The 25,656-nt window shown below is 34.4% G+C and overlaps 1 protein-coding gene across 4 annotated transcripts in view; it reads left to right on the forward strand.

The window, feature by feature from the left end:
- The window catches only part of inaE (inactivation no afterpotential E), a 175,381-nt gene that overhangs the window by 127,511 nt on the left and 22,214 nt on the right, over window positions 1–25,656 (forward strand). For all 4 annotated transcript variants that reach the window (XM_085956831.1, XM_085956830.1, XM_085956828.1 and 1 more), the window contains 8 exons: window positions 14,572–14,737; window positions 15,748–15,831; window positions 18,070–18,205; window positions 19,241–19,339; window positions 20,123–20,226; window positions 20,313–20,412; window positions 22,545–22,661; window positions 23,908–23,986. In XM_085956831.1, the coding sequence (XP_085812957.1) occupies window positions 14,572–14,737; window positions 15,748–15,831; window positions 18,070–18,205; window positions 19,241–19,339; window positions 20,123–20,226; window positions 20,313–20,412; window positions 22,545–22,661; window positions 23,908–23,986 (885 nt within the window). The remainder of the gene's footprint in view (window positions 1–14,571; window positions 14,738–15,747; window positions 15,832–18,069; window positions 18,206–19,240; window positions 19,340–20,122; window positions 20,227–20,312; window positions 20,413–22,544; window positions 22,662–23,907; window positions 23,987–25,656) is intronic.

Consider the following 25,656-nt stretch of genomic DNA (forward strand, 5'->3'; position numbering starts at 1 on the left):
TTCAACTTCATGTCCCCCATAAGGGTCTGACAGGACTATAGCCTAGGGGCCCGGGCTCAGGTGGGGCCTGGCGTGCCGGGTCAATCAGATATGTGAGATAAACGCACATCACAAATATGCTCGAATATTAAAAAAAATCGCCTGCTGACTATTTCACAGGGAGGTTATTCACATTGAAAAATTAGTTAATAATTTTTGATTGTTTTGTGTTGACTCGACAACTCCATAATTCAAGTAGATGTATTAAAACTACAAAAATCGCTTAAAATAAACTGAAGGCCCTTATTTTTACCTCTAACACAATTTTGAAAACGTTTATGTTGTGCATCACACATGCTATTAAACTTAGCGATATGCAGGGAGGGCCGCGAAAGATCCAGGCCGGGGTGGTCGCTTTAGGATGTGGGGGCCATACTCAACTTATTGGATCAGAGCTCTTATAGTCTATGAGCGCGATGCTCAATCGTCTGTCATAATTACAACAAAACACTATCCAGAAAGCCTTTCATATTTATGATCGAGTTGTCTATGGTCCACCAGATCTGCAATAGCCTCGTTCTGTTTTTCTATTGAAAATAATACCATATATAAAAATTCTCTTTTTCATAATTTAGGTAAATTATTTTGTAATTGTTAAAATAATTAATAAATAATAAAACGATTATGTTTTGGTTTAGATAGGGTTTAATTATTGATTTTAAAAAACTGCCCAGCACCATCTGTAAATTACAGCCACCTATGATTGACAAAGTTTAATGTGCACTATTTATGTCGGATCTTAACAGCCTATTTCCACCATTCGCTACTGGTACCTAGTGTGTCGAGATGCGAAACAGGTTTAGAAGAACTGTACTAAGATGATTATATCTGTAGATATAATCAGTCAGTTAAATTAATAACATCGAGTTCGTGTAAATTATAAGGCTCCTTTGTGAAAATTTTCCGAGTACTACGCTCAATAGAAGAGGGAAAACTTTTCGTATTATCTTCGATGTATTGCCGAGCCAATGAAGTATGTCAAAGCAATAAACTGTGTTTTGTGAAATTTACATAAATTGATTTTTCAAACAGCGATATTGCACGGGGATTCCTCGCTGCACATTTCCACCTCAATTAGGTCATTCCGTATCATCAACACTATGTGGTGTTTAAAAGTAAATAATTAACTCATCAAGACGTCTATGTGTTTTTTGTATTTATAATAATAATTAGGTACCACCAGCTATTACCATTAAAAGCGACTGATGTTTGAGTTAATATGATTGAAAAAAATTGAGAACTATTAGCTGGCGATGAATATCAAAAGTATATTATAATATATTATATTTGCTTCTCGGATTTATCATGCGACAAGACAAACCATTCAAGAATCCAAATGTCATACGTACACTCTACGTCTCGTTAGTGCGTAGTATTCTTGAATATGGGTCTATTATCTTCGGGTCTATTCTATACACAAGGCGACTATCGACCGCTAAAGTGATAGTATTTATTACGTATTTGTATTGAGGTATTATAATTGTTACAATAAGTTAGCCGTATTAACAGTAACAACATTCTACCTCGCTCTAAATTTTATCTCAGCCAAGAGAGGTGCTGTTAAAATATAGCACTTATTGGAACATTTACAACAAACTTATTGTAGTTGTTACATTAAGTGCTAATACTTTGATACAAACCTACCCTAAGTTTGATAATATTTATCACTTTAGCGGTCGATAAGTATAGAATAGACCCACTGGAGTCCTTATGAAGATTCCTACAAGCTTATTTTAGAGCGCCCCCAGAAGAAATCTCTTCGATGTCTTTATTTTAAGACAAATAACTATTTTCGGTACTGTTGTACGGTAGAAAGACAGTCGGGAAGTAATAGTTTGACGAATTATTAAAAGGAAAATAGGGTACTGTTTGGTTATCAGGAATACAGTGGAAAACATATTTTGAAAATACCCGATATACTGGATTATTTGTTAGTTTGGGTTAGTTTAGGTTAGGTTAGGTTATCTTAACAAATAATCCACTTTATCGGCTATTTTCAAAATGTGTTTTTCGCTGTATTCCTGATAACCGAACAGTACCCTATTTTCCTTTTAATAATTCGTCAAACTATTACTTCCCGACTGTCTTTCTACGAGGCATGCTCACTTTTCACTTTCTTGAATCTCGTATGTGACTTCTGCTCTTGAAACATTTTTGCCCGCTATCACGAGGGATGGTTTCTAATTCTGGCGACCTAAAGAATTTAAATATGCGCCTGTCAATTGCCTACGTGGTCGCAGCCATGATCTATTCTAGGTCAGAACTGTTTCCTCGAGACAAGCCTATCAGGCACCATTAGCGAGCGGTGCAAGACTAGTAAATGCGCTCCCTAAAGACAAACATTTTCAATGATGCGCCTACTTTGCATTTTATTTTTGAAACTTTATTTTATTGTATAAAATTGTTAATGTTTTTTTTCTCTCTTGTGAGAGTAATGTGTGTTATAGTGTAAATATCATGTTATGAACGTCTTATATTTTCATTTCTTATATCCACAATGTTTTGTTTTCTTAAATACATAAATATATTTGACTGATATATCGATGCTTTTGCTCGGATATCATTTCGGTGAATCTAAAAGATCTTTCTTTGACAAAATCTCTGTATATATTTTTTACCAGTCGATGCTTCCTTGTAGTTTACAAGTCAATATCAATTGTCATATTTAATAGGTCAACCGCACGATTGACAGCAGCACAAAACTGTGCGTTTTCACCTGCGATGGCATACCTTGAAGATCACAGAACTACGAGTGACTTTGGTAGAAATAATAAAATGACTACGTACCTACTTGATGTAAATAATACAAATGTAACGTACTCGAGAAGTATAAACGCCATTAAAATTAAAATGGGTCGAATCGAGTAGGAATTTATTTTTACAAATACCTTTTTTTAATTAAAAAAAATACCGTACTAATTAAAATGTGTCACATTGGTAATTAATTACTTTTTTTGTTGTAAAATAAAATTGATGACGTCACGTATCCGGGTGATTATGTAAATTTTAGCTTATTCCCGTAACGCTCTAGAATACCCACATAACTTACAATATAATAATATATTATATTATATACATCTACCCTACGTATATATGCACTGGGCTACGAGGGTTCATTAATATTGTGATCTTAATCTGCTAACGACAGTTTGGACTATAATGTATGCATATAATATAATTAATAACAATATACATTAGTGATTTTGGACAGATTTCATGTTGGGTTCCAGTAAAATTATATCAAACTAATTTATTTTAAATTGAATTCTGTACTGTCCAGGAAAAAGGGACAAGTCAAAACATTGTTTAATTGATCTGTGCATATATGTATACTTATATATAGGTATATAAGTATTTAAGACGTAATAAAAACTTACATCAGCACAAATTCTAATTCAAAATTTATTTATTTTTACATAAGTATAGTGAACATTACAAATTATTAATTTAAGACGTTCACAACATGAAATTTAGAAACAATGAAATATTATTATAACAGTATTATATAAAAAAATAAATAGATCAATATTAAGTTATTAAACAGTAGAAAAGTGGAAATACAAAAAATATAAACTAGATAGGTACAAGGAAGTACACCGGGTGAGTATCGTATAAAGTACACCGTTCCACCTATACTCATCCTCGGTGGAATATATTAACATCGGAAGCGATTTGGTTGAACAGAGTTATTGTCCTCCCAATTGGCATCACCAATGGCAGGTTTTTTCTGCTCTTTGGGAAAGCAAACAATTGATACTAGATAGAATAGATAGAAGATAGTTATCAGGGACACACAAGTCAATACTACCAAGAATGGCAGAGTTCTCATTTACACCACGTTGAGTCGAAAAAAACACGTGGCCAAATATTGATATCTTCTAGCATTTAAACTACAGTATGTAAGCATACCTAAGCACAGTACTGTTTTTATCGAGATATACTAATCTATAACATGTGGCAGTTAAAGAAGGTGGCGTTTGGAAGGCAATATATTATATTATATGAAGAGCTCTGTATTTTTTTAAATGCGAAAAGTTTGCGTGGTAAATGAAAATGTAGAGACTGCGTTGTATCGGTCACTTGCATAAAAATTCGGTGGAGTTATGTAAGTAAGCAGAATAAAATACTTGGACGGCCGAAGCTGAGTTGGCTGGATTGCGCCATATGAGATTTAAGAACGCTCAGCGAAGGCAACTGGAAAACGTCAGAACTATAATATCGTTCGGTAAGAAAAAAGCTTTGGAGAAGGTCAAGACGTGTCAAGGGTTATAATGCCGTGATGATGGGTTACGTATACTGGAGCCGATAGAATAACTATTCACCATGTTCGGTCCTGAGAGGATCATAATAATATGTGCCTCCATGGAGTGGAGGTTTTATCAACAGATTTATTTTACGAGAAATGGATGTTAAGCACTTGCTCAACCTATTAGGTCCATACTCTGACTCCAAACACAATTTGAAAAACACTATGTGTATTTGCCAGACCCAGGATTCGAACCTGGGACCTTGACATTATAAGTCGACGCTTAAGTAGCTCGGCCATCGATAGAGTAAGGCTCGGTTCAGACATTACGGCTTATGCTCGGTTCAGACACGGCGGATTCCGCGCGGAGTCCGCTGTGTCTGAACCGAGCATAAGCCGTAATGTTTCTTATGTAAAGAACGCAGTGTTCTCAGTTATGACAATACACGAATTTCACTGTAAGAAGACCGCCTATTATTGGATGGAGGTAAACGATTATAACTAACGAAAAGATTCACAATACACGTGCCAGTGTGCTACAATATACCTACAGTAATATAGTAACCTCCGAAGTAACAATTTCGCCAAAATATTTTTTAAGTATTTAAATTATATTTTTTATTCTTTATAACAAAATTATTTCACTGTGTAGTTTAATTGAGTTCTCAATGTTCTATATACCAACAAAAATTTAATATACATATCTTTTTTTATATTTAAATTATAGGGTTCTATTATGAAACCTCTGATTTAACATGTCTCATCTAAATAAATTGGAATTGGAATAACTCTAATTTACGTAGTCACGTCGGAGCTATTACAAACACTCGATGAAGATGTGCCCGTTAATACCTTATATTGAGATATCTCAAGTTAATCACATTCTTGTACATTTGTGTTTATACTTATAATATATCAGTTTTTTTCCTCTCTTGTAAAATATCAATTTTGTCACGGTATCAGGTTTTAACACATAAACGACGATAATATCAAACTATGGAGATTGTGTTAAATGAGAAAATTTCGTTTTTTGTGACCAAAATATTGCTTGCTAACTGTTATGAATACTACCGTTATTTTTAAAAAAAGTAGCTAATACATATCTCCCTGGTTCTCGTTAATAAACATGATATTGTAGTTAGCACACATAATTCTCTTTCATAATATTTTGACTTATCTCGCTTTACCCTGGCACCACTAAATTGTACCATTTATTCATGAACGTGAGTTCTTTGTTAATCTTATTGTACTTATATATATTTTTCAAATTAAATCAAGCCATCCAATTAACATTGTAATCCCATTGTTCATGTTGTTTTTCATGTCTTTAATTTAATCCTATTGTCCTAATAGGTAATTGATAATCTCTTTTCGTGTCTCGTTTGTCCTCTTGTCCGCTTTTAAATTAGCAGTGTGCTCGTGTGCTTTCTTCCTCTCTCCAAAGCAAATAATAAACAGTCGTCATTCTGCCTTTTCTTTCTTTTAGAGTTCTTTCTTTTCTATTTTAATTACACCTGTTGTTTGCACTTGTCATTCGCATCAGGGTTGCCAGCCAAAAAACACTGATAGATGTCAGCATTGTTAACGTCAAAGATGTTATAACAAAACCTTCATCTGTATAAATGGAAGCCTAAATGTAATCGAAATATTTAACAAATTCCGTTAAAAACTAAAGTCGAGAGTTTTATAGCTTTTTCCGCCAATATATTATTATACATAATTTCTTGATTTTTCTCGAGAATCTCATTGATAATTTCTCGAAATTTCTAAAAATTAATTTCTCAAGGTTCGAGATTGGCCTTTTCTGATTATTAATCGAGATTTTTCGAGCACAACCTCTACTCTGATCTACTGATTAAGTTAGATACAAGTGACTTCGCATTGCAGGCTCATTTGCAGATAACTTCACACTATTGTATAATGTTTGACGCTTTCACGGTTGTTTTTTATCGTAGTATATTCTTGGGTTTTCACCGTGTCTCCTTCTTCCTTCTTTACTCGACGTTTCGGGCTCGTTGCAGAGGCCATTATCAAGAGATATGTTTTATGATGAAATGTAGTGTAGGTATGTGAATGTAAACGTTGCTCTAAGAATGTCAAAATGAATCCGATTGATTCACACTATTGATTTACGACATTTATTTACGAATTTGCAGGTCGTATAAAAAGGCAATCCATCATGACGAGTGAGCAGCCAATAATACTACACTTCGGCATTATTATTTGGTTACAAAATTCTATAGAATATGTGTAAAACTTTTTATAACTGCGCTCGAGTTAGTAATCACAATGAATAAGCATTTTCTAAATAATTTTAAATGTTAACAGAAATAACGTATATTAACGTGTAATGACTGTAGTAATGTTATGTTAAAAAACAGTGAATGTTACAGCAGTCTGGAGCGATATTCCGCAAAGCACATATGTACTAAAAAATATATCCAGAAATAGATCACATAATAATACATTATCTCGTTGTAACTGCAATACCGCGAATGAGCCAAATTAAAAAAATTGCATTCTGTTAAACATGACAAGACGGATTAATTATGCATTAAAATTTCGGAACTAACTTTTTTTTGTTCTTAACTTAAATAATAGGTACTACATAGGAACCATGAAAAATAGCGTATAAACCATAACGCGGATGTACCATAATATGGAGAGATGACATTGTTACTACGTGGTTTTGCTTTCACGTAATTACATCAATATTGTGTGGAATTACGCAAAAGCAAACTATCGTAGTAACATTTTTTTCTTCAAAACTGTTGTTAATTATTCTACAACATTTCAATTATTGTTTTTGACAACTGCATTGAGTCCATATATAACAGACGTAGGTATATATATTTTGAGTTTAAACCTATGAAAGCGTTCCAGATATTATAACCAAAGCTAAATTCCAAGAGCAAACATTGGTCTCGGTCTGAATATCATGCCAAATTTATTTCAGAGAATACAGCATCTCCTTCTGACATTATATTATTATGTGGATTGTAGACTGACACTAAAGAACACTGTATGCATATTAGCTTTAGTTATATTTGGATCATTCCGAGTATTAATTTATATTCAAAACAACTGTTAATATAAATGACTAAAATATTGTAGAATTCACAAATACTTTGCTTCCAAACCATCATAACAGATTAGGTAGATACAATCATGTAAGCGTTATTTCAATTATCCAATTAATATCATTAACGAGCCGTAACACTAACTGTTCCAGATACTTTAACCAATTATTATAGGTGCGAAATAATTAATTATTAGGCTTGCGAACTAATCATTTGGCGTCCATACTTGTTATTGTATCTGCAACGGTTACAGTTACGGTTCGCCAATGAGTACCCGGCTTTAAGTTTTTGGGATGACTTATGCATTCGACGTATTGTATGTTGTAAATATTCGTCAATATTCCTTTTCTTTATTATCCTAAATATCATTATGTCGATATCAGTTGTTTGAAGTTTAATGAAAGTACTCTGTTTCAGTGTAAATAAATATTACAATTCACTTTATTTGCCGAACGTGTTAGAGGTAGATAGGTGCGCACTAAATATTTTGAGAATATATTGTTGAAGTGTCAACCCTTAACTTGACCTAAATACTTCTGTCAACCCTACACTCACTTACTGTCTCTCTTTTTTGTTTTTTAAAAACGCCAATGAGAGGGTTACACTTTGAGAAGCTCTCGTCTCCGTCACGCCTGTAGAATTTCACAAGTGGCCAAGTCTGGTCTTTGTTTGCGAGTCACTCGCCTGCTGGGAAAAGGCGCTCTCGAGAAAATGTTTGAGAGTAGGTGGAATAATAATTCCACATAATGCGATTTGATGCTTATATAAACCGACGTCCATTTCTTATTATTGTTCTTAAATTGAAAAATATTAAGTACCTATTACAAAAAAATATCAGGTGATTAAAATTACATTTAGAGTTTGAAATCACAATTATTAGAGATTTCACAGACATTTTCATTTTCAAAATCATGTTTTCTACCCAACACCATACTTCTTTATACCTTTCCGTCAATGTGTCACAAACCAATATTCTAATGTTGCCCAATACTTTCTTTATACACGATATAATATTACTACTGCACTCAGCGTTGCTAACTTAACGTTTTTCTTGCCGAATCTGGCATTTTTAATGTTTATCTAACTTGCCGAATTTGCATCTGGCGTATGGCGTTAAATCTAACCTTTTTCGACAAAGCAATCAGCTTAAAACTTTTCGTAAAAACGTAGAGCATATTGCACCAGATTTGCCTGAGAATTAAACGTGCTGACCTTTGTATGAATTGTATGGTTGTTCCTTGTGAGTTGTTTTTCGACCATGCCCAATCCTAATATAATCGTAATATGGGCCTCCACAGAGTGGAGGTTTGTATTAACATATTTTGTTTTTACGAGAAATGGATATTAGCCACTTGCTCAACCTATTAGGTCCATACCTCCTCTCATACACAGATTGAAAAACAATATGTGTACTTGCCAGACCCAGGATTCGAACCTGGGGCTCACGACGCTATAGGCCGACGTTTAAGCCGCGCGGCCATCGTGGGTTCCTTGTGAGTTTATGACTTATTTATTATTTGCGAAACAATAAAATTTTCTTCAAATATTCTTTTTATCAAAACAATGTAGATTAATTGCGACGTTTTTTTCTGAAATGCCAGTTTTTAGATGTTTTTCTTAATTTCTGAAAGTCTAGCATTTTTTCTGTCACCCTTCTTTTCTCATTCTATCTAGCATTTTTTTGTGAATGACAGTTGGCAACACTGACTGCACTGTAAGTATCCGTGAACGAAGATAATAATAATATATCCTATATTTTCTTTTCTTTCATGACCTGATTAAAATAAACAATTACTTTATTCAGTCAGTTTATTTTTAAATTCTAGAATTTCCGTTTACGTCTTCTCCGTGTCTCGCTTTTTATATAATGTTAAAAAGTCTTGAATCAAGTGTAGGTACGTAGTACGTACGTATTTATTTTCTCGGGATCGTCAATTTTTTCTACATAGGTAAATATAAAAAAATATTAAACACTACCAACTCAATCACAGTAAAATATTGTCTTTGAATTTATTAAAAAAATATATATTAACTACACTTTTACTACAAGTAACGTTTTCGCCGATTCCGGAATTGAGAACAATATTCCCGAAATCCCAAGATTAAAAATGTTATATGGGACTGCAATCGTCAGCTGTTTTGTAATAATGACTCACCAAACCACATCCGCCCCGCAAACACCCGGTCTTAATCGGGCATATTGCGATACCCTACCGTTGTTGTGAAGAATCAACATTTTTTTACGACTGGGAATTTTTCGAGATCAGTTATCCAAGACTGAGGCCGCCACACACTCTGAGCTTATGACTTTAAATTATGACTTTCTATTAGGTTAGGGTTAGAGGAGCGTAGGGAATGAAGATATTAAATGGTGAGAAATAATAATTTAGGATTAAAGAAGTGTGTTCAGAAGAAATCTTTATTTTAATGTATGTATGTATAATAATTATTTTCCATTTGACAGTTTATCAAACGAGTATTTTCCGACTAACTTTTTTCAACGCATGCTCGTCTTCCATTTTCTTGAAGCTCGTAAGTCACTTCTGCTCTTAAAGCACTTTTCAAGCTAAAAGCTGTTTCCTCATGTCATGCTCACCAGGCACCAATAGCGAGGGCTGTGCGGCTGGTCAATGCACTCCCTAGAGATGTAGACATTTTTAGCGATGCATTATGTATTTTGTTTTTGAAATTATATTTTATTGCTTAATTTGTTTCGAAAAAAAAAGTTTTTTTCTATACCTTGTCTTTTCTCTAGTCCAGTGGTTCCCAAAGTTGACTGGGCTCCGACCCATCTAACAAAAATTTCCAATCTTGGGACCCACCTCCTAGCTGTCTTAGAGAAAAGAGGGCATAAATTTTGGTAATGCTCAGATTTCCTAGTGGCGATTCGTGAAACTACTTAATGCTGTCTTATATTTGTTCTAATTGTTAAGTGTTACCAATATGAATGAAAGACTGTTGAAATAAGAAACACAACTTAAAAAAAAAATATTACTTAAATACCTACACCTGCAAGGTTTTTTTACAAAGTTATTTCAATGGGAAGGATGTATTTGTTTCTTATTTTTCTTCATTACAGTTTTAGCATCAACTTCAACTTTAGTTACTTTTAATCGCAGTGAGTTTGATATATCCAATTTATTTCGGTATTTAGTTTTAATGTTAACCATAGCCGAAAATCCGACCTCACATAGATATGAGGTAGTAAAGAGGAGGAGGACTTTCATAGCTTCATCGAACAGACAAGGATAATTATCAGCAACTGAGAGCCAGAATTTCGTTAACTGTTTACGATTGAAACTATTTTTCAGTGACGTATCTTCTGATAAATCAATGAGTTCTTCACTTGCTTTTGTTGACATACTAGTTGGTAAGTCGTCTTGAAATGGGTTACAAATCCAACGCAACGAATCAAACTTTTTCATCTCTTCCCCAAAATAGTCGTCAAAGTTATTTATTAACTGTGATAAATGACTGAAAATTTCAGACAGTACGTTCATCTTAGGCTGCACTTGGTTTTCAATAATAAAAGTTTCAAGTGTTTCAAAACAATCATACGAGGGTGGGTCAATAAGTCCTTAGAAAAGCCGACAGGTGGCGCGACTAGTACTGTAAGCGGTTTGTTTTCATGCAGCGGCACTACCGATTCAGTATGCTGCGAAGTTTCAATCAGATTGGTCGGGTTGTTGTGTGTTTCTCGTACATTTAAAAAAAAAATTTGCTTGTGGAAAATGGAAAAATGGAAAATGGAGAAAATTGAGTTTAGAGCTGTTATTAAACATTTTAATATAAAAGGGTTAACAGCAAAGGAAATAAAAATGAGTTGGATTTAGTTCACGGCATATCTGCTCCTTCACTTGCAACTATTTATAACTGGTTAAATGAATTTAAACGTGGTCGTACATCAACAAAGGATGAACCACGCTCAGGACGTCCCTTAGAGGTGACTACACCAGAAATGATCAATAAAATCCACGATATGGTGTTAAGTGACCGAAGATTAAAGTTGAGTGAGATAATTGAGGTTACAGGGATCTCAAAAGGTAGCGTCATTTCTATTTTACATGACAAATTGGGCATGAAAAATATTTCTGCAAGATGGGTGCCGCGTTTGCTCACAGTCGACAATAAACGCAATAGGGTGGTGGCCTCTAAAGCCCTGTTGTCGCTCATGCAACGCAATCCGGATGAATTTTTTCGTCGCTTTGTGACTGTAGATGAAACATGGATACACCACTATACTCCCGAGACGAAAGAACAGTCAAAGCAGTGGATTGCAAAGGCAAACCATGTCCAAAGAAGGCGAAAACCGTAAAATCAGCTGGTAAGGTTATGGCTACTGTATTTTGGGATGCACGTGAAATTATTTTCGTTGACTATTTGGAAAAAGGAAAAACAATAACAGGGGATTATTATGCATCTTTATTGGACCAGCTAAAAAACAAAATTGAAGAAAAACGGCCTCATTTAAACAGGAAAAAAATCCTCTTTCATCAGGACAATGCCCGTGTTCACACATGTTTACGATCAATGGCTAAAATTGAAGAATTGAAGTTCGAATTGGTCGACCACCCACCGTATTCGCCAGATTCAGCCCCCAGTGACTTTTTCCTTTTCCCAAACTTAAAAAAATGGCTAAGTGGACAACGTTTTTTTTCAAATGAAGAAGTCATCGATCGGACAAATGCTTATTTTGAGGACCTTCCGAAAACTTATTTTTCTGACGGTTTAAAAAAAATGAGAAACGTCTAACCAAGTGTATTGAGCTCCAAGGAAATTATGTTGAGAAATAAAAAAAAAATACAAAAATAAAACCTGTTTTAATGCTTTTTTCTAAGGAATTATTGACCCACCCTCGTACTAAGTTTATTTCAATTTTTAGGAATTATAAATAGCAGAATGAAATATCAAATTTATCACTTCCTATTTTTTTTAATTCATGTATACAGTGGCGAGGACCCACTAAATATTCGCTCGCGACCCATAGTTTGGGAAACCATGCTCTAGTCGATTTACCTGTACTTTTTATTCTAAATGTCATGTTGTGAACGTCTTGGTTTAATAATTTATTATGTGTTCAATGTGTCTTTTTTTAAATAAATAAATAAATTATAAAAGTGCAGCGTTCTTCACGTCTCTTTCCCATGGTAGTTTCTTTGGTTAGTTTTAGTAGAGTCATTACATTTAGATTTAGTCATGGCGTATTCGGAAATCGTAGTCTTAGGTGGATGAGAATATACTCAACCCAGTTTTTCTCACTCACCCGCGCTATAACGTATTTTAATACAATACAATCGATTGTTGGTGGCCGAACGGTCCTCTGTTTACAAAACTACCCTGACGCCACAAATGATCGTATGAATTCTACTTTAATATGATAGAACTATTATCATAAATACGATTCATTCAACATTAATTTCATGAAAGCCACTTTCAATTATTATTAGTAATACCTTTAACTACATTTTATTTTAGAATGCCTCATTATTATACCTACCGCAATGATACGCTGTAAGTATTCGTATCATGGATGCTATCATTCTATTGTGGTCATCAATATGTAATTGCTACTTAAATTATTCAAAGAAAATTCTCTTTCCACCCTTTCTCCCCCTCCACGAAACACAATACGCTGCATATTTAATGAAACAAAATCGGCCCGCTCCGAAACTCGTCGATTTCCCCTTCCGCATTTCGTTTGAGCGCCAAACACTTAAACTTTCCCCCCGCCGCTCTTCTCTATGAATAAAATATTCAAATGTTGGAACATCTCCGTGTCTATGGTAAATGACAAAAGGTAAAAAGTATTGTCAAAAATGGAACAGGGAGGAAAGTTATTACTGCGAGAGTGTATTGTGTAACGCGCGTGAAACAGCCAGCAGATGCCGGATGCTCTGCTAAACATTTCGGGCAGTTCATTTTAAAATCTTAAAATCAATTCAATGCACTATCACTCTAATCATTATAACAATTGATAGTATAACAAACTGTTTCTTTTATTCAACAAATAATTTATAAGATTTGAGAATGTAATAGCGCCTGTACATGTGGATGGATTTTCTTGCATCAATAGTGTGTATTTTAAACTATCGCAATAATAACTATTTACACGTAACAGTGCTGATTGTCCAATATCATTCTTAAAGACTAAGCTAGACGCGATGCGTATGGTGCTATTTGACAGGTTGTGAAAATCAGTAAACGTAAAAATGAGTGCGCTGTGTAGCTCATTTTTTCCCGGTAGCATTTTGACCGCTTAAAAATACTATATAACGTAAAAAAATAGAAAATTATATTTTAATTCTGAGCGTCTAGTACGAGCACTTTGGGCGAGCACTAGCGAAATGGTCTATTGTCTCGAACATTTGTAGACGAATGCGTTCGCTCGCCCACAAACCAAACGCACGGCACGCGGTTTCATTTAGCAATGCAACGGGTGGCGTCTAGATGTATCTATAGTCTATGGATCCATGCATGCAATCTTGCAACTTGCACGATGATACGTATTTACAAGTGCATTTTTTTGTCATGGCCGCGATAATATGTACTGTCAGCAGTCAACACTTTATATTGAACGTACATATTTTGAAAACATCTCAAATCTATACCTACTAGAAAAAATCTTTTTTGATAACTTCAACCTTACCGATAACTTGATTTAATCCAAAAAAACAAATAGTCAACATGCAACGCAATTTGATAAGCATTTCATGTAAATACTACTAGTTAATTTTGCAGTAATTAAGTAAGACGCCCGTAACTTAATTGGTTACGTTCATTGGCGAGAGTCCAGTGGTTACAGATTCAAGTTCCGTTGGACGTCGTATTTTAAAAAAAATATCTGAGGTGTTTTCAAATGATGTAAGTATATTCAATTGATAATAATATGATCCTTCCCAGTTACCGAAAAACTATTTCCATCGAGTAAATAAACAAAATTATCTCATTTTAGGTACAGGCAATTTTAATTAAAATACGTATGCTTGTTATTCCGAAAAAAAATACAATGGTACCCATTAATATTACTGTCATATTGACAAAAAGGCTATTGGAATAAGATTAATTAAATTAATTAAAATAATAATGATTAAATATCATGAAATATCGATCAGAATCCGTTTTTTCTGCTTTGATATGATATTTTTATATCAAAGCATATAGACATTTCGATTATATTTGATAATAGAAATAATTTTCATATTCCAGGTCTGACGGTCAGTGGATTTTGCGTCGTGGGCAGCCTTTTGGGAACTGTGTGGTGCACGTGGGATGCAGCCGGGAGGTCGTGGGTGAAGCTGAAGAGATACCAAAGAGCCGAGTCCAGGTTGAACCAACGGAGGTCCGGCAGTAGGAACAGAAACTGGCGCCAAAGGTACTAATGTGGGATACTTAATTTATATGCTTGCATAGTATAAAAATTACGAGAAACTCCTAGAAGTGGTATATATACATGAATGACTCTTATAAGTAGGGACCGGATTTATATGCTAGTGCATTTTGTGTTAGGGTGTATGCACAGAAATCCATTTTGAAAGACGTAGAATCCAAAAATAAAATTTATTGTGCATATAAATGTATATTTGAGACGTTAGAGCATATTTGAGACATTGGTGCATATTTCATAAATAAATGCATATTTTAGAGCTTTTGCATTTATAATTTTAGTTTTTTTTTTTTTAATTATTTTCTCGAAATATAACTAAATTAGGTAGGTAGATAGTTTAGATGCACTTGCATTTTTAATGGCATCCCCGAACTGTGCATTTATCTGAAAAAGTGAAGTCAACTCGGGCACCTCTATTTAAATTTTGTGGACGTTTTCCGCATATAAACAAAATACTGACAGATATGCGGAAAAATTTAATGCCAAAGCACAATATTTTTTTTTCGGACAAAAAAATCAATAAATGGTATTTAGGAATAGTTAAGTGTGTCGTTTTTGGTTTTTTAAAGTTGTGTATAGTTTATATTGCATTTCTTATTCAATCATTTGTACTTCTTCAATGTAAACAAACTATTTTGAAAATTGTAATTGATTAACTTTATATTGATTATTTGTGTTTTATTATAATTAATAAGATTATTAATTTTGTTATTCGATTTTTTATCAGTAATATTGGGTGAAGTGGGTATTTACATTTTTTCCATGAAAAATGTAAATTTTTAACTGCATATTTCGTTGGTTTTAGTGCATATTTTAATGATTTTAAGTGCATATTATGTGCATGCATATACCTAATCATGTTTTTTGTTGCTCCGCTCCCTACTTATAAGTATATTAATTATAATTACAAATAATAATATTTTATAAGCATCATCTTTTATTTATTTTGTAGGAAAATAAGTAGGTACTTATTATTTTTATTGTTTTTTAATTCTCAGGAAAGTGATTCGAGCTTATCAAGACAGCTGGGACCATCGGTGTAGAATCCTGTTTTGCTGCATGAGACCCTCAGATAGAGACAGGTTGGTAGCATTATAATAACAATAATTCTCAAATGCACTAGTAACCATGAGTACTTAATACACTAAAATGGAAATAAAAATATGAATGTTATCTGTTAATATTTATCTCCATTAGCGGTTTTCCCTATAGCTGGGAAGTCTGACTCCACAAACTTTTGTTTGGTGTAAGACAACACTGTTCAAACAAGTCAGTGGGTGTATTTTTTGTCTCTTGTTTTCCTTACCGTAGCTAAGACTTGCCAGGGGGTGGATAAATAAACAGAAAAAGGGCGGTGGGTGGTGATTAATACAACACAACCTATACTACGGTTCTATGATTAAAAATAACCTAATAATTTAGTGAAGCTTGATTTTACCGAGTCAGAAATATCATTATTACGTACGATAGTTTTCATTGTCCACTACGAGTTACCTATATGCATTCCCGTATTTTATCCGTCCTTTACGATTTACTGTACCATTCTTTATCGGATGCCATCAGGCCATTACCCGAAACAGTAGCGCTGCACGTGTACCAATACGATATGTATCTTTGAATGATTTGGGCAATGTTGTACTTTTGCCCTCGTAATGTGGTTGACGTAGGTACTTTAGTTTTGATTTTATGCAGACCTTCTCGATCCTTTCCCGTTTCAACATGAATAATTGTCAACCAGTTGGTCATAGGGATTTTGTGGATATTCGGGATTTTTACCATGTGATATTTAAAAAATCGGGACTTAGAAGCAAAAAGCGGGACAACCTAAAAAACACATACCTAATGTTTATTTCTATAATATCAATCATAAATGACACAACACAAACTACAAAACTCTTTAACTATCAAAATAATAATATTAAACAATATTTTTTCACGACACTCGCCTATTTGTACTTGGCTGAAGATTTTACTTTTATTTCTCCTGCTAAATGTATTGGTAAAACTCAGCACATTAGTACTTATAGCATGTTGAATTGGACAAGTAATTCCGATTTTATCAACTCACTAGAACATCTGTGTCCTGAATTTGACCATTTTAAATTCATCTGAGAAAACGCCTGTTCGGTATAGCAATTAGATGTTGGTATGCTTAATAAAATAAATGAAATTAGGTTGAAAATATTTTTAGTCGCTTTTTCCGGGAATAACTTGTATATGTTGAGGGTCTGGGTTTACGTAGGGTGTTGATTTACACTTTTCCACTTATTAAAAACACTGATTCAGGGACATTACGTAAGTATATTTCGCTTGACAAGAAACGATTAATTATTAATAACATTTGTAATCGCACGCTTTGGCGCAAAAAGGTGGCAAATCGTATTTAAAGGCGACGTTAAAGGCTCAAGGGTAGATTACCGACTGACTGTACTACCTACTGTCGATCCTTCGTCTGCCCAGAAACAGACAACGGTAACTTTCTTTTTGTTTGTTTCACTGTACGTGCATCCTGGTCTAGCCTTGACTCATTTACAGTTACAATAATATCATAATATTCCCAACTCTGTCGATTGGAGGATTTTTGATGGGGGATTTAGGCATTATGATAATATAATAAAATATTATTTGGTATCAATGTGTATGTCTTAACTCAAACGTCATTTGTATTTGTTGAATAATCGTGAATTTAGTTGGACAATCTATTTTTCCTTAAAAAGCGGGACTTCCCACAAAAATCGGGCCATCTGGCAACACTGATACAACTGTATCTCGAAGCTACAGTATTATTCGTGATATTTCCTTGTTTAGGCTCTCCGTCCATTACGATGGCTAAGTGCAACCACACATCGCAGGACGTGGCAGTCTCTGTGAATACTTCAGAGACGGTTCGGACATGATGCTCATCAATCCGCATCGTCCAGCAGTTTTTTCGATCGCGCCGCGAATTAATGAGCGCAACTACCCCCCGCTAAATATCCTTCGAAACCGACCTTTAAGCGATTTTTGGTTGAGTCTAGCCGTCGTAATGAGCGGCGGACCTTGTGTGTGTCCATATTATCTCATATTTGCCATATAAAATTATTTAGACCTTAGGAGATATAACGGCAAACTGTTCTGTAGATACATGGTTTTGTAATACCTACTGCATTTCAGCAAATACTTACACATTATCTATAACAATATTTTTATTAATAATATATCCAACCTATTTGTGAGTAGTCATCAAAGGTATAAATACTTGCAGTTATTATTGATCCAAGAGGTATTTGGTCCATGCTTTCGTTTAGAATTTAATGGCTAACATAAACAATGTTGTGCAGAAGCAGTTTCCATGACATTGCGCGCCTGTTGAGCGACTTCTTCCGGGAGCTGGACGTGGTGCCATCAGACGTGGTGGCCGGCCTCGTCTTGCTGCGACAATTCCAGAAGATTGAACAGCAAGCAATTGTTAAGCAGGTTGCTATTCATTTTTACATTATTTAAGTTAACTCATAATTTATTATGTTTGTTAGTGTAATGGGAAGTGTTTTAAATAATTCAGAAAAAATGTTTATTTTGGGAGGAAAGAAATTTTTGCCATTATGAAACCACAATAGGTTTTAATATTATAAAATAACACCGTTCTAAAATATATTATACCTAAAACCATACATGTAATATATACAAAACCAATAATTGTTCGAAGGGACATTGACCGAGACCATAAGGCCGGATTGACAAATGGCAGAAAAGAAATTCAAGCTTTTCAATCCGAATTGATTTTTTTACGATTTAAAAAAAAAACAATTATTTGAGATGCATACTTACTACATTAATTTGAAAACATAGACGTTCCATTTGGATGAAATTATAAAATTGGACATTAATTCGTAATAAATATTTGAGAATAACTACTATATGTAATCTAATTGGAACATCGTTATAATCATTATTTTATAGTATTATTAATAACCATGTCCTTGCTTTTTCGTACAAGGTGGTTTTTAGTGATTTTGAACTATCGCAAACACCCAGGCTTTGATAAAACACATAAATATTGCGTCCCCACCGGGATCGAACCCAGAACTCTCAGGTGGAAGGCCAGCGCGTTACGCACTGCACCACGAGAACCACCATTATAATCATTATTATAATTGTCACCTCTATCAATCTGAATCAATCCACTGCTGGATGAAGGTCTTTCTAATCTATTTTAATTTATCTTGGTCCTGTACGGCTGCATTACCAATTAAATAATTTTGTTGGTCACAAATTCTACCATTCGAACGTTTCTTAGCTGTCAGTCTGACAGAATTTTACCAGCGATTATCTCTTCTTCGAGCTATTACATCGCATATTTGTCGTACCTATCTCAAATAAATGCTACTTTCGAGTTGAATGCTTTGATGACATTTGTAATCCGGAATGATGGTTTCGGGTAATTGTCATTCGTACAATTTTATTCGTGTTTGTTTATGGAATGTATCGTGTAATTGTTTTTTTTTCTTCCAGCGTAAGAATGACGTCTACGAGTTTCTATCCGGAGTTCCAGTTACTTCCCGCACCCAATTCCTAGCACTTAATGACCCAGCGGAACTTGAAATGTTTCAGGTATGTATTATTCAATTATATTATATAGGTAAGTATTATATACTAATTTAATTGTAGCCTTTGAAACAAACTACAAATACAATCTTTTCTGGCATAATTTCTATTACAGATATTGATTTAAATTTTCACTCTACTTACTGTCTGTCGAATATACTGTTTTAAACCACCTGTCTAGGTCATGTAACCATGCTCTAATTTATATTCCTTTCACAATACGTAGATATATTATTATCTACAATATTACTTATTAGTATTTGACAATAATTATGGATTTTCATAATAAAAAACACCGTAATGCGAATGTGTTTAAACCCATTTTAGACATCAACTAAGTAGCACATACATACAACGGTATGTATGTAGTGGCAAAGGGTGGAGATAGGCTGTTAAGATCTGCCATAAATAGTGCACATTAAACTTTGTCAGTCATACGTATTTGCTTTCATTGAAATAAGGCTACAATTTACAGATGGGTTGGTCAGTATTTAAAAATTCAATTAAACCCTGCGAAAACCGAGCCATAATAGATAATAGTCAAAAAATACTTGTCTATCTATAAAATATCTAAAATAATTATGCCAATAAACCATAAGTACATAATTTTAATATAGATAGAGAAGAATATTTTTTATCGATTTTCGTTTTAATGAATTTTAAAAAAACTAATCAACACTAACTAACAGCCTACTTCCACCTTCGCCACTGATAATGTCAATATATTAATAATTGGGACATAAATAATTGCATACTTACTCCAATACTCAATGGAATTTTTGTTTTCAGACGGTAGTCCATTACATGCACTACGCCCTCGGTGCTTACGGCTGGCCGATGTTCCTGATGACCAGCTCAGCAGCCGGGGCCTGTGGTCTTTGCGCTTCCTTGAGGTATTCTTCAACTACTATTTGCAGCCCAATTGTTTACATACAAGTTCTATGGTAAAGAGATATTAACATACTGATATCTGTTTCAGATGCTGTTGCTCTGGCACAGCTGGTGGAGCAACGGTGGTCCATGACAACTGCTGCCAATGTAATTACACAGCACTTCGACAACTGCTTCAGGTTGGCGATGTAAGACTATTGAATTTACCCTTTCACTCATCCACTCAGTGTGCAGTGACGGTTTACGGTGTGAGGATGCCCGTAATTTGATTGATTTCGAGGCACCTTAGCCGATGTACTTTTAATAAACTATTTCTTTTTTATTCAACGAAGAAGACACAGCAGATACAGGTTCGAGTCCTGTCGAGTGTCTACTGTGTATATGCATAAGATGTTTTCAAATTATGTATGGTCAACAGGGGTGGCGAACCTATGGCACGTGAGATGATTTTGCATGGCACGCGTTTGAAGAGTAAAAAAAATACCTATAATAATAATAAATGATAGTCGCATTGTATAAAAAAATTGCAGGAAAATACTTTTCAAGAATAAGCATTAGGTTTAATGTAAATATATAATTGCATCGGTCGGTCCTTAGACTTTATGTGTCACATATAATATTATCACACTAACCTCACCAGGTGGCGGAGGATGCCCCGCTGCGAACCTCTAATTTTGATCGATTTACGATGCTTGAAACCACTGTAGCGAGAGAATGCCTTATCTGATTCGCAATTCTGGCATCAATTTGTGCGTAAAGAACCAAAATAATTTATACAATAACAAACAAATTTATTTCTACCAACAAAAAATGGCTACACCAAATAAGAAACAAAAATTTGGTGGAGCTAGTAGTAGTAATGCTGGCAGACAGTTTCAAAATTGGTGAACCGAAATGTATGGGGTAATTCAAAAAAGCGATAAAGCTATATTATGTATGCTAAGTTCTATGAGTGGTATCTAGAGCATCATCATTTTTTAAATTGGATTCTTAAAAACTCATTTTTTTTCTCATGGAAAAACTGCTCGGCATGTCAGACAGTTGAAGAATAATATTTGGGAAATTTTGGCACGCGGACGTAAAAAGGTTCGCCAACCCTGATATAGAATGTTACATTCTTAAATCTTATATCTTATTCGTTGAATAAAAATGAAATAGTTTATTTAATTATTAGCAAATCTAAGTACGTTATAAAAACTAAATGGAGTAATCCGCAATGTTGGTTAGTAATTAAGGAATTAATTGATACCTACCTTAATTTAATATACTAAAACCGATAGCCAACATTATAACGCAATTATTCGATAAGCATTTCATGTAACAACTACTAGTTAAAATCGTCATAATTTAGTAAGATACCCATAGTTTAATTGGAAAAGCACACTGGGGCCTTATGTTGTAACTTGCGAGTTGAAGTCGCCCGGTCGACATGACGTCATATGACATCATTGTGACGTACTACCGGAGTGAGTCAATAGCATTCGAAAAATTATCGCTACTCTAATACTGGCGTTATTCATTGTCCCCATACACAAATAGGTGTTTCAGCATAATAATATCTATGGTGAGCCGTGTGCTTGGGCGGCTCGCCTCAATGCGTGTATTGAGGTTACGTCACAATTACGTCATGTTGTCGGGTGACTTCATGTCACAAGTTACAACATAGACACCCTGGTGCGAATCCTGCAGATACAGATTCAAGTCCTGACGGGTGTCGTATTTTTTTCTACATTTTTTTTTCTATAGTGTATATTATGCATGAGATGTTTTCAAATGATGTACTTTTAGCTAAACAATATAAATTATTTTTATTATTTGTAGAAAATCTTTTTTTTTTCGATCATTTCCGATTCTAATAAGATCATATGGGCCTCCACAGAGTGGAGGTTTGTATTGACAGATTTTGTTTTTACGAGAAATGGATGTCAGCCACTTCCTCGACCTATTAGGTCCAGACTCTGACTCATACACAAATTGAAAAATAATATGTGTACTTGTCAGACCCAGGATTCGAAACTGAGACCAACGACGCAATAGGCCAATGCTTAAGCCGCGCGGCCATCGTGGGGTTATCTACAATTTTTTTTTAATTAAATTGTGTTCACAGATTGGCTTTCACAGATATCTGTTACATGTTTTGTTTGTTCATATTTTATGACAGGTCTGGAGGCCCTCTTGTGAGATTTAGCTTGTACGATAAGCTGCCACTGAGTAAAAAAAAAACAGTAATAGTGTTGTGAATTAGTACTTCAATACTGTGGTGTTCTATCTATAATAAGTCCCATAGTATCAATATTATTTCTGATTTTTTTCATTACAGGTGGACATAACGTATGCAACATACCACGTTGACGTAGCGGAGACCCCATTTTTTATTGCCGTAGATCACGAAAAGAGATCCATTGTACTCAGCATAAGAGGAACTCTCAGTATGAAGGTAAATCTATGTACAGTATGATAATGAGAGTAATAATTCTTTTTGAACTATAAAGTGTGGCAAAATTTTCAAATTAGACACGCGTTACCATGATCTTACTCCCTACTTCATTTATCGCGTGTCAATTTATGGCTACGGCCGTATGTTGTAGCTTAACCACCGGGAAATGCCAATATAAATGGCGTATTTCAAAAAAATACTACCTTATTCTTAGGTCAATAATTATTATAAAGCAATCATTATTCGTAGAATGTTTATCACATTTGAAATAGCTTATAATCAGTATCTTTAGAAATATCTTCAAATCTGTTAATCGTGCCAATTTTTTGAATAAGAAAATGCCTAATTCTTGTCAAATTTGGGATCACAAAGATTATAAAATATAATTTTTTATCGTAATATGTCACTACATAATGTTAACATTAATTTTACTAATGGCAACTATATTCTAAAACATTAGAGCGGAAGGTTTAAAAGAATACTATTTTATGTAATAAAAATACTTTATGCAGTCATCAAATGTTTAAAATAAATATAAAGGATAATTAGCCTTCAAAATTATATAAATAGATTATCTACAATGTTTAAGGAATGTCCAGGGTTATGCTCTGAATACACCATAAAAGCTCCATATTAATAAGTAATTAAAATGAAGAACTTTGCATAAATTGCTTGCAGAAATAAATTTTAACAATGTTAATAAATTATTAAAGCTATATTTCTTTCCTCCGCACGCGTGGGCTCACATACAAACGCAGATACGGCGATACACTGTCGGGCCTGCAGTACCGACCAAGCTCCCAGCTGCATGCCCCGCTCCCCGCATACCTCCTGCGCCCATTCAAGCATATTCATTTGAAAACGGTACTGCAGTACCGTGGTGTATGATAATTATTGGATATATCGGTGCGCGGGCGAGCTTAATTCACGCTTAAATAATATTTATATTTTCATATAATATACATAAATTTATGTATATTATAATATTCCATTTTTCTCAATTTGCTTGGGGGTGCTGCAGTTCCGCAGTGCATATGGACGAGCCACCACTGGTTATATGTGTCATTGGCTTGGTGGTAAATAGCCATATAATTATTTATTAGTATTAATTCTTGGTATGTTTTAAATAAGAGAAATTCAAACATCTGGAAAAACGTTGATTATCTGAAAACAAATTGGCCTTTCATGCCTTTATATAGAGAGAATATTATAGCGGCCTACTAAAATAAATCTTTTTATTTTTCAGGATGTAATGACAGACTTAAACGCGGAAGGTGAACCATTACCATTGACGCCACCAATAGAAGACTGGTATGGACATAAAGGTCAGTAATAAAATACGTAGGTACAATAGATTAATAGAAAGTTAATATCAGAAAACGTGGCACTCACTATACGGTTGATTATTGCCTATCAAAATGGTAACTTAATAAATCATTTTTTATGACATGTAAATCAACGCTTCTTCAACTTTTTGATCTCACACCACTAATTTTCCTTATTGAAAGTTAATCACGTATGGTTGTTCCATATTACAGTAACGACCCGTTACACTTACATGGTTTTACTGCTGACAGTACGTATTATCGCGACCATAAAGATAAAGGAAACATTGGGAATTACGAAAGGAACCTCATTAACTATCTTGAAAGACGAAGATGGGCGTATCATATAGAGGATGGCGCCGCATTTCGTGGCTTAAGAACCTCCGTGATTGGTACGAGTGCAGCTCCACCGAACTGTTCCGGGTAGCAGACGAAAAAGATAAGATCGCCTTGATGGTGGCCGACCTCCACTAGGGGATGGCACAATAAGAAGAAGAACAAAAAAATGCATGTGTAAACATGTATTATCATGCAAATTGCAAGATTGCGTGCATGAATCAAAAAAATTCAGAAGCTTCTGAATTTTCATGCGACAATTAACCCATGCAATATCTGCGCCTGCGCTGTAGAATGATAGTAGTGAACCTGCTGGTAAAAAAACGAAACCCCGCAGAGACTCATTTTAACCGATTTTCATGACCTGTCAAATAGTACCATAAAATGACAACATCGCGTTTCGCTTACTATTGAAGAATGAGATTTTGAGAAGAATTGAGATTCAGTCAGCACTTTTACGTGTAAACAGTTATTATGGCGCTATTGGTGCAAATAAAGCATTGCATGTGTACAAGCGGTAAGGCAAGGTATAAGTCATTACTATTCGGAATTTTACTCTGCCGTATAGATATAACAACATCATAGTCCAAGGGGTACATGTACTCCAAATGGTCAAGGCACTGCCTTCTCATAAAAAGGGTTATCGGGCTTTGATTCTCGATGATCTCATACTTCTCAAAATTCTTGAAAAACCCAGTGTGCCATTTAAAAATACCAAATTTGTATCACTGATTTAAATCTATAAAAAATAATGTGACTAATTTGTATCAGTATGTTTTTATCATGATTGGAAGATAAAACAGCAAACAAAAGGGACGAATCACCTTAAGAATGGATCTGGTATTTTATACAGAATAATGTGGACTTTGGCATTATACCTATTTAGTAACAATATTGTAACCACATATGGTAAAAATCACCAAGTGACAGCAGTAAGGGTGGTAATCCTGTTTTTATGTGAAATATAACATACCAAGAAATACACCATTAAGGAGGAAGATTTGAAAGGTTATAAAAACTTTATTTAGTGTCCATAAATGGTTTACAGGTTATGAGTAATATTTGCAACCTTCCCCCCCCCCGCCCGTTCATTTTTATCATGTCATAAAATATTTTATTATTCCACCCACGTAAAAGATGCGTTTAAATGGAGACAGTAACGTTATGATATCTTCTTTCCGGGCTTATTAATTCACTGCTTAATGAAGACTACTCTATGCTTCTTGCTTATTCTTATATTCGCCTGGCACCTTCCTAGCACCTCCAAAAAATCATCAGTATTAAATCTTTGATTGCCCCATGATCACGTTCTGACATGACGTGTGATAAATTGT

The sequence above is a fragment of the Rhyacophila brunnea genome, unplaced genomic scaffold (assembly GCF_057557595.1).
Source record: "Rhyacophila brunnea isolate RB1 unplaced genomic scaffold, BYU_Rbru_1.0 scaffold_6, whole genome shotgun sequence".
NCBI lineage: Eukaryota > Metazoa > Arthropoda > Insecta > Trichoptera > Rhyacophilidae > Rhyacophila > Rhyacophila brunnea.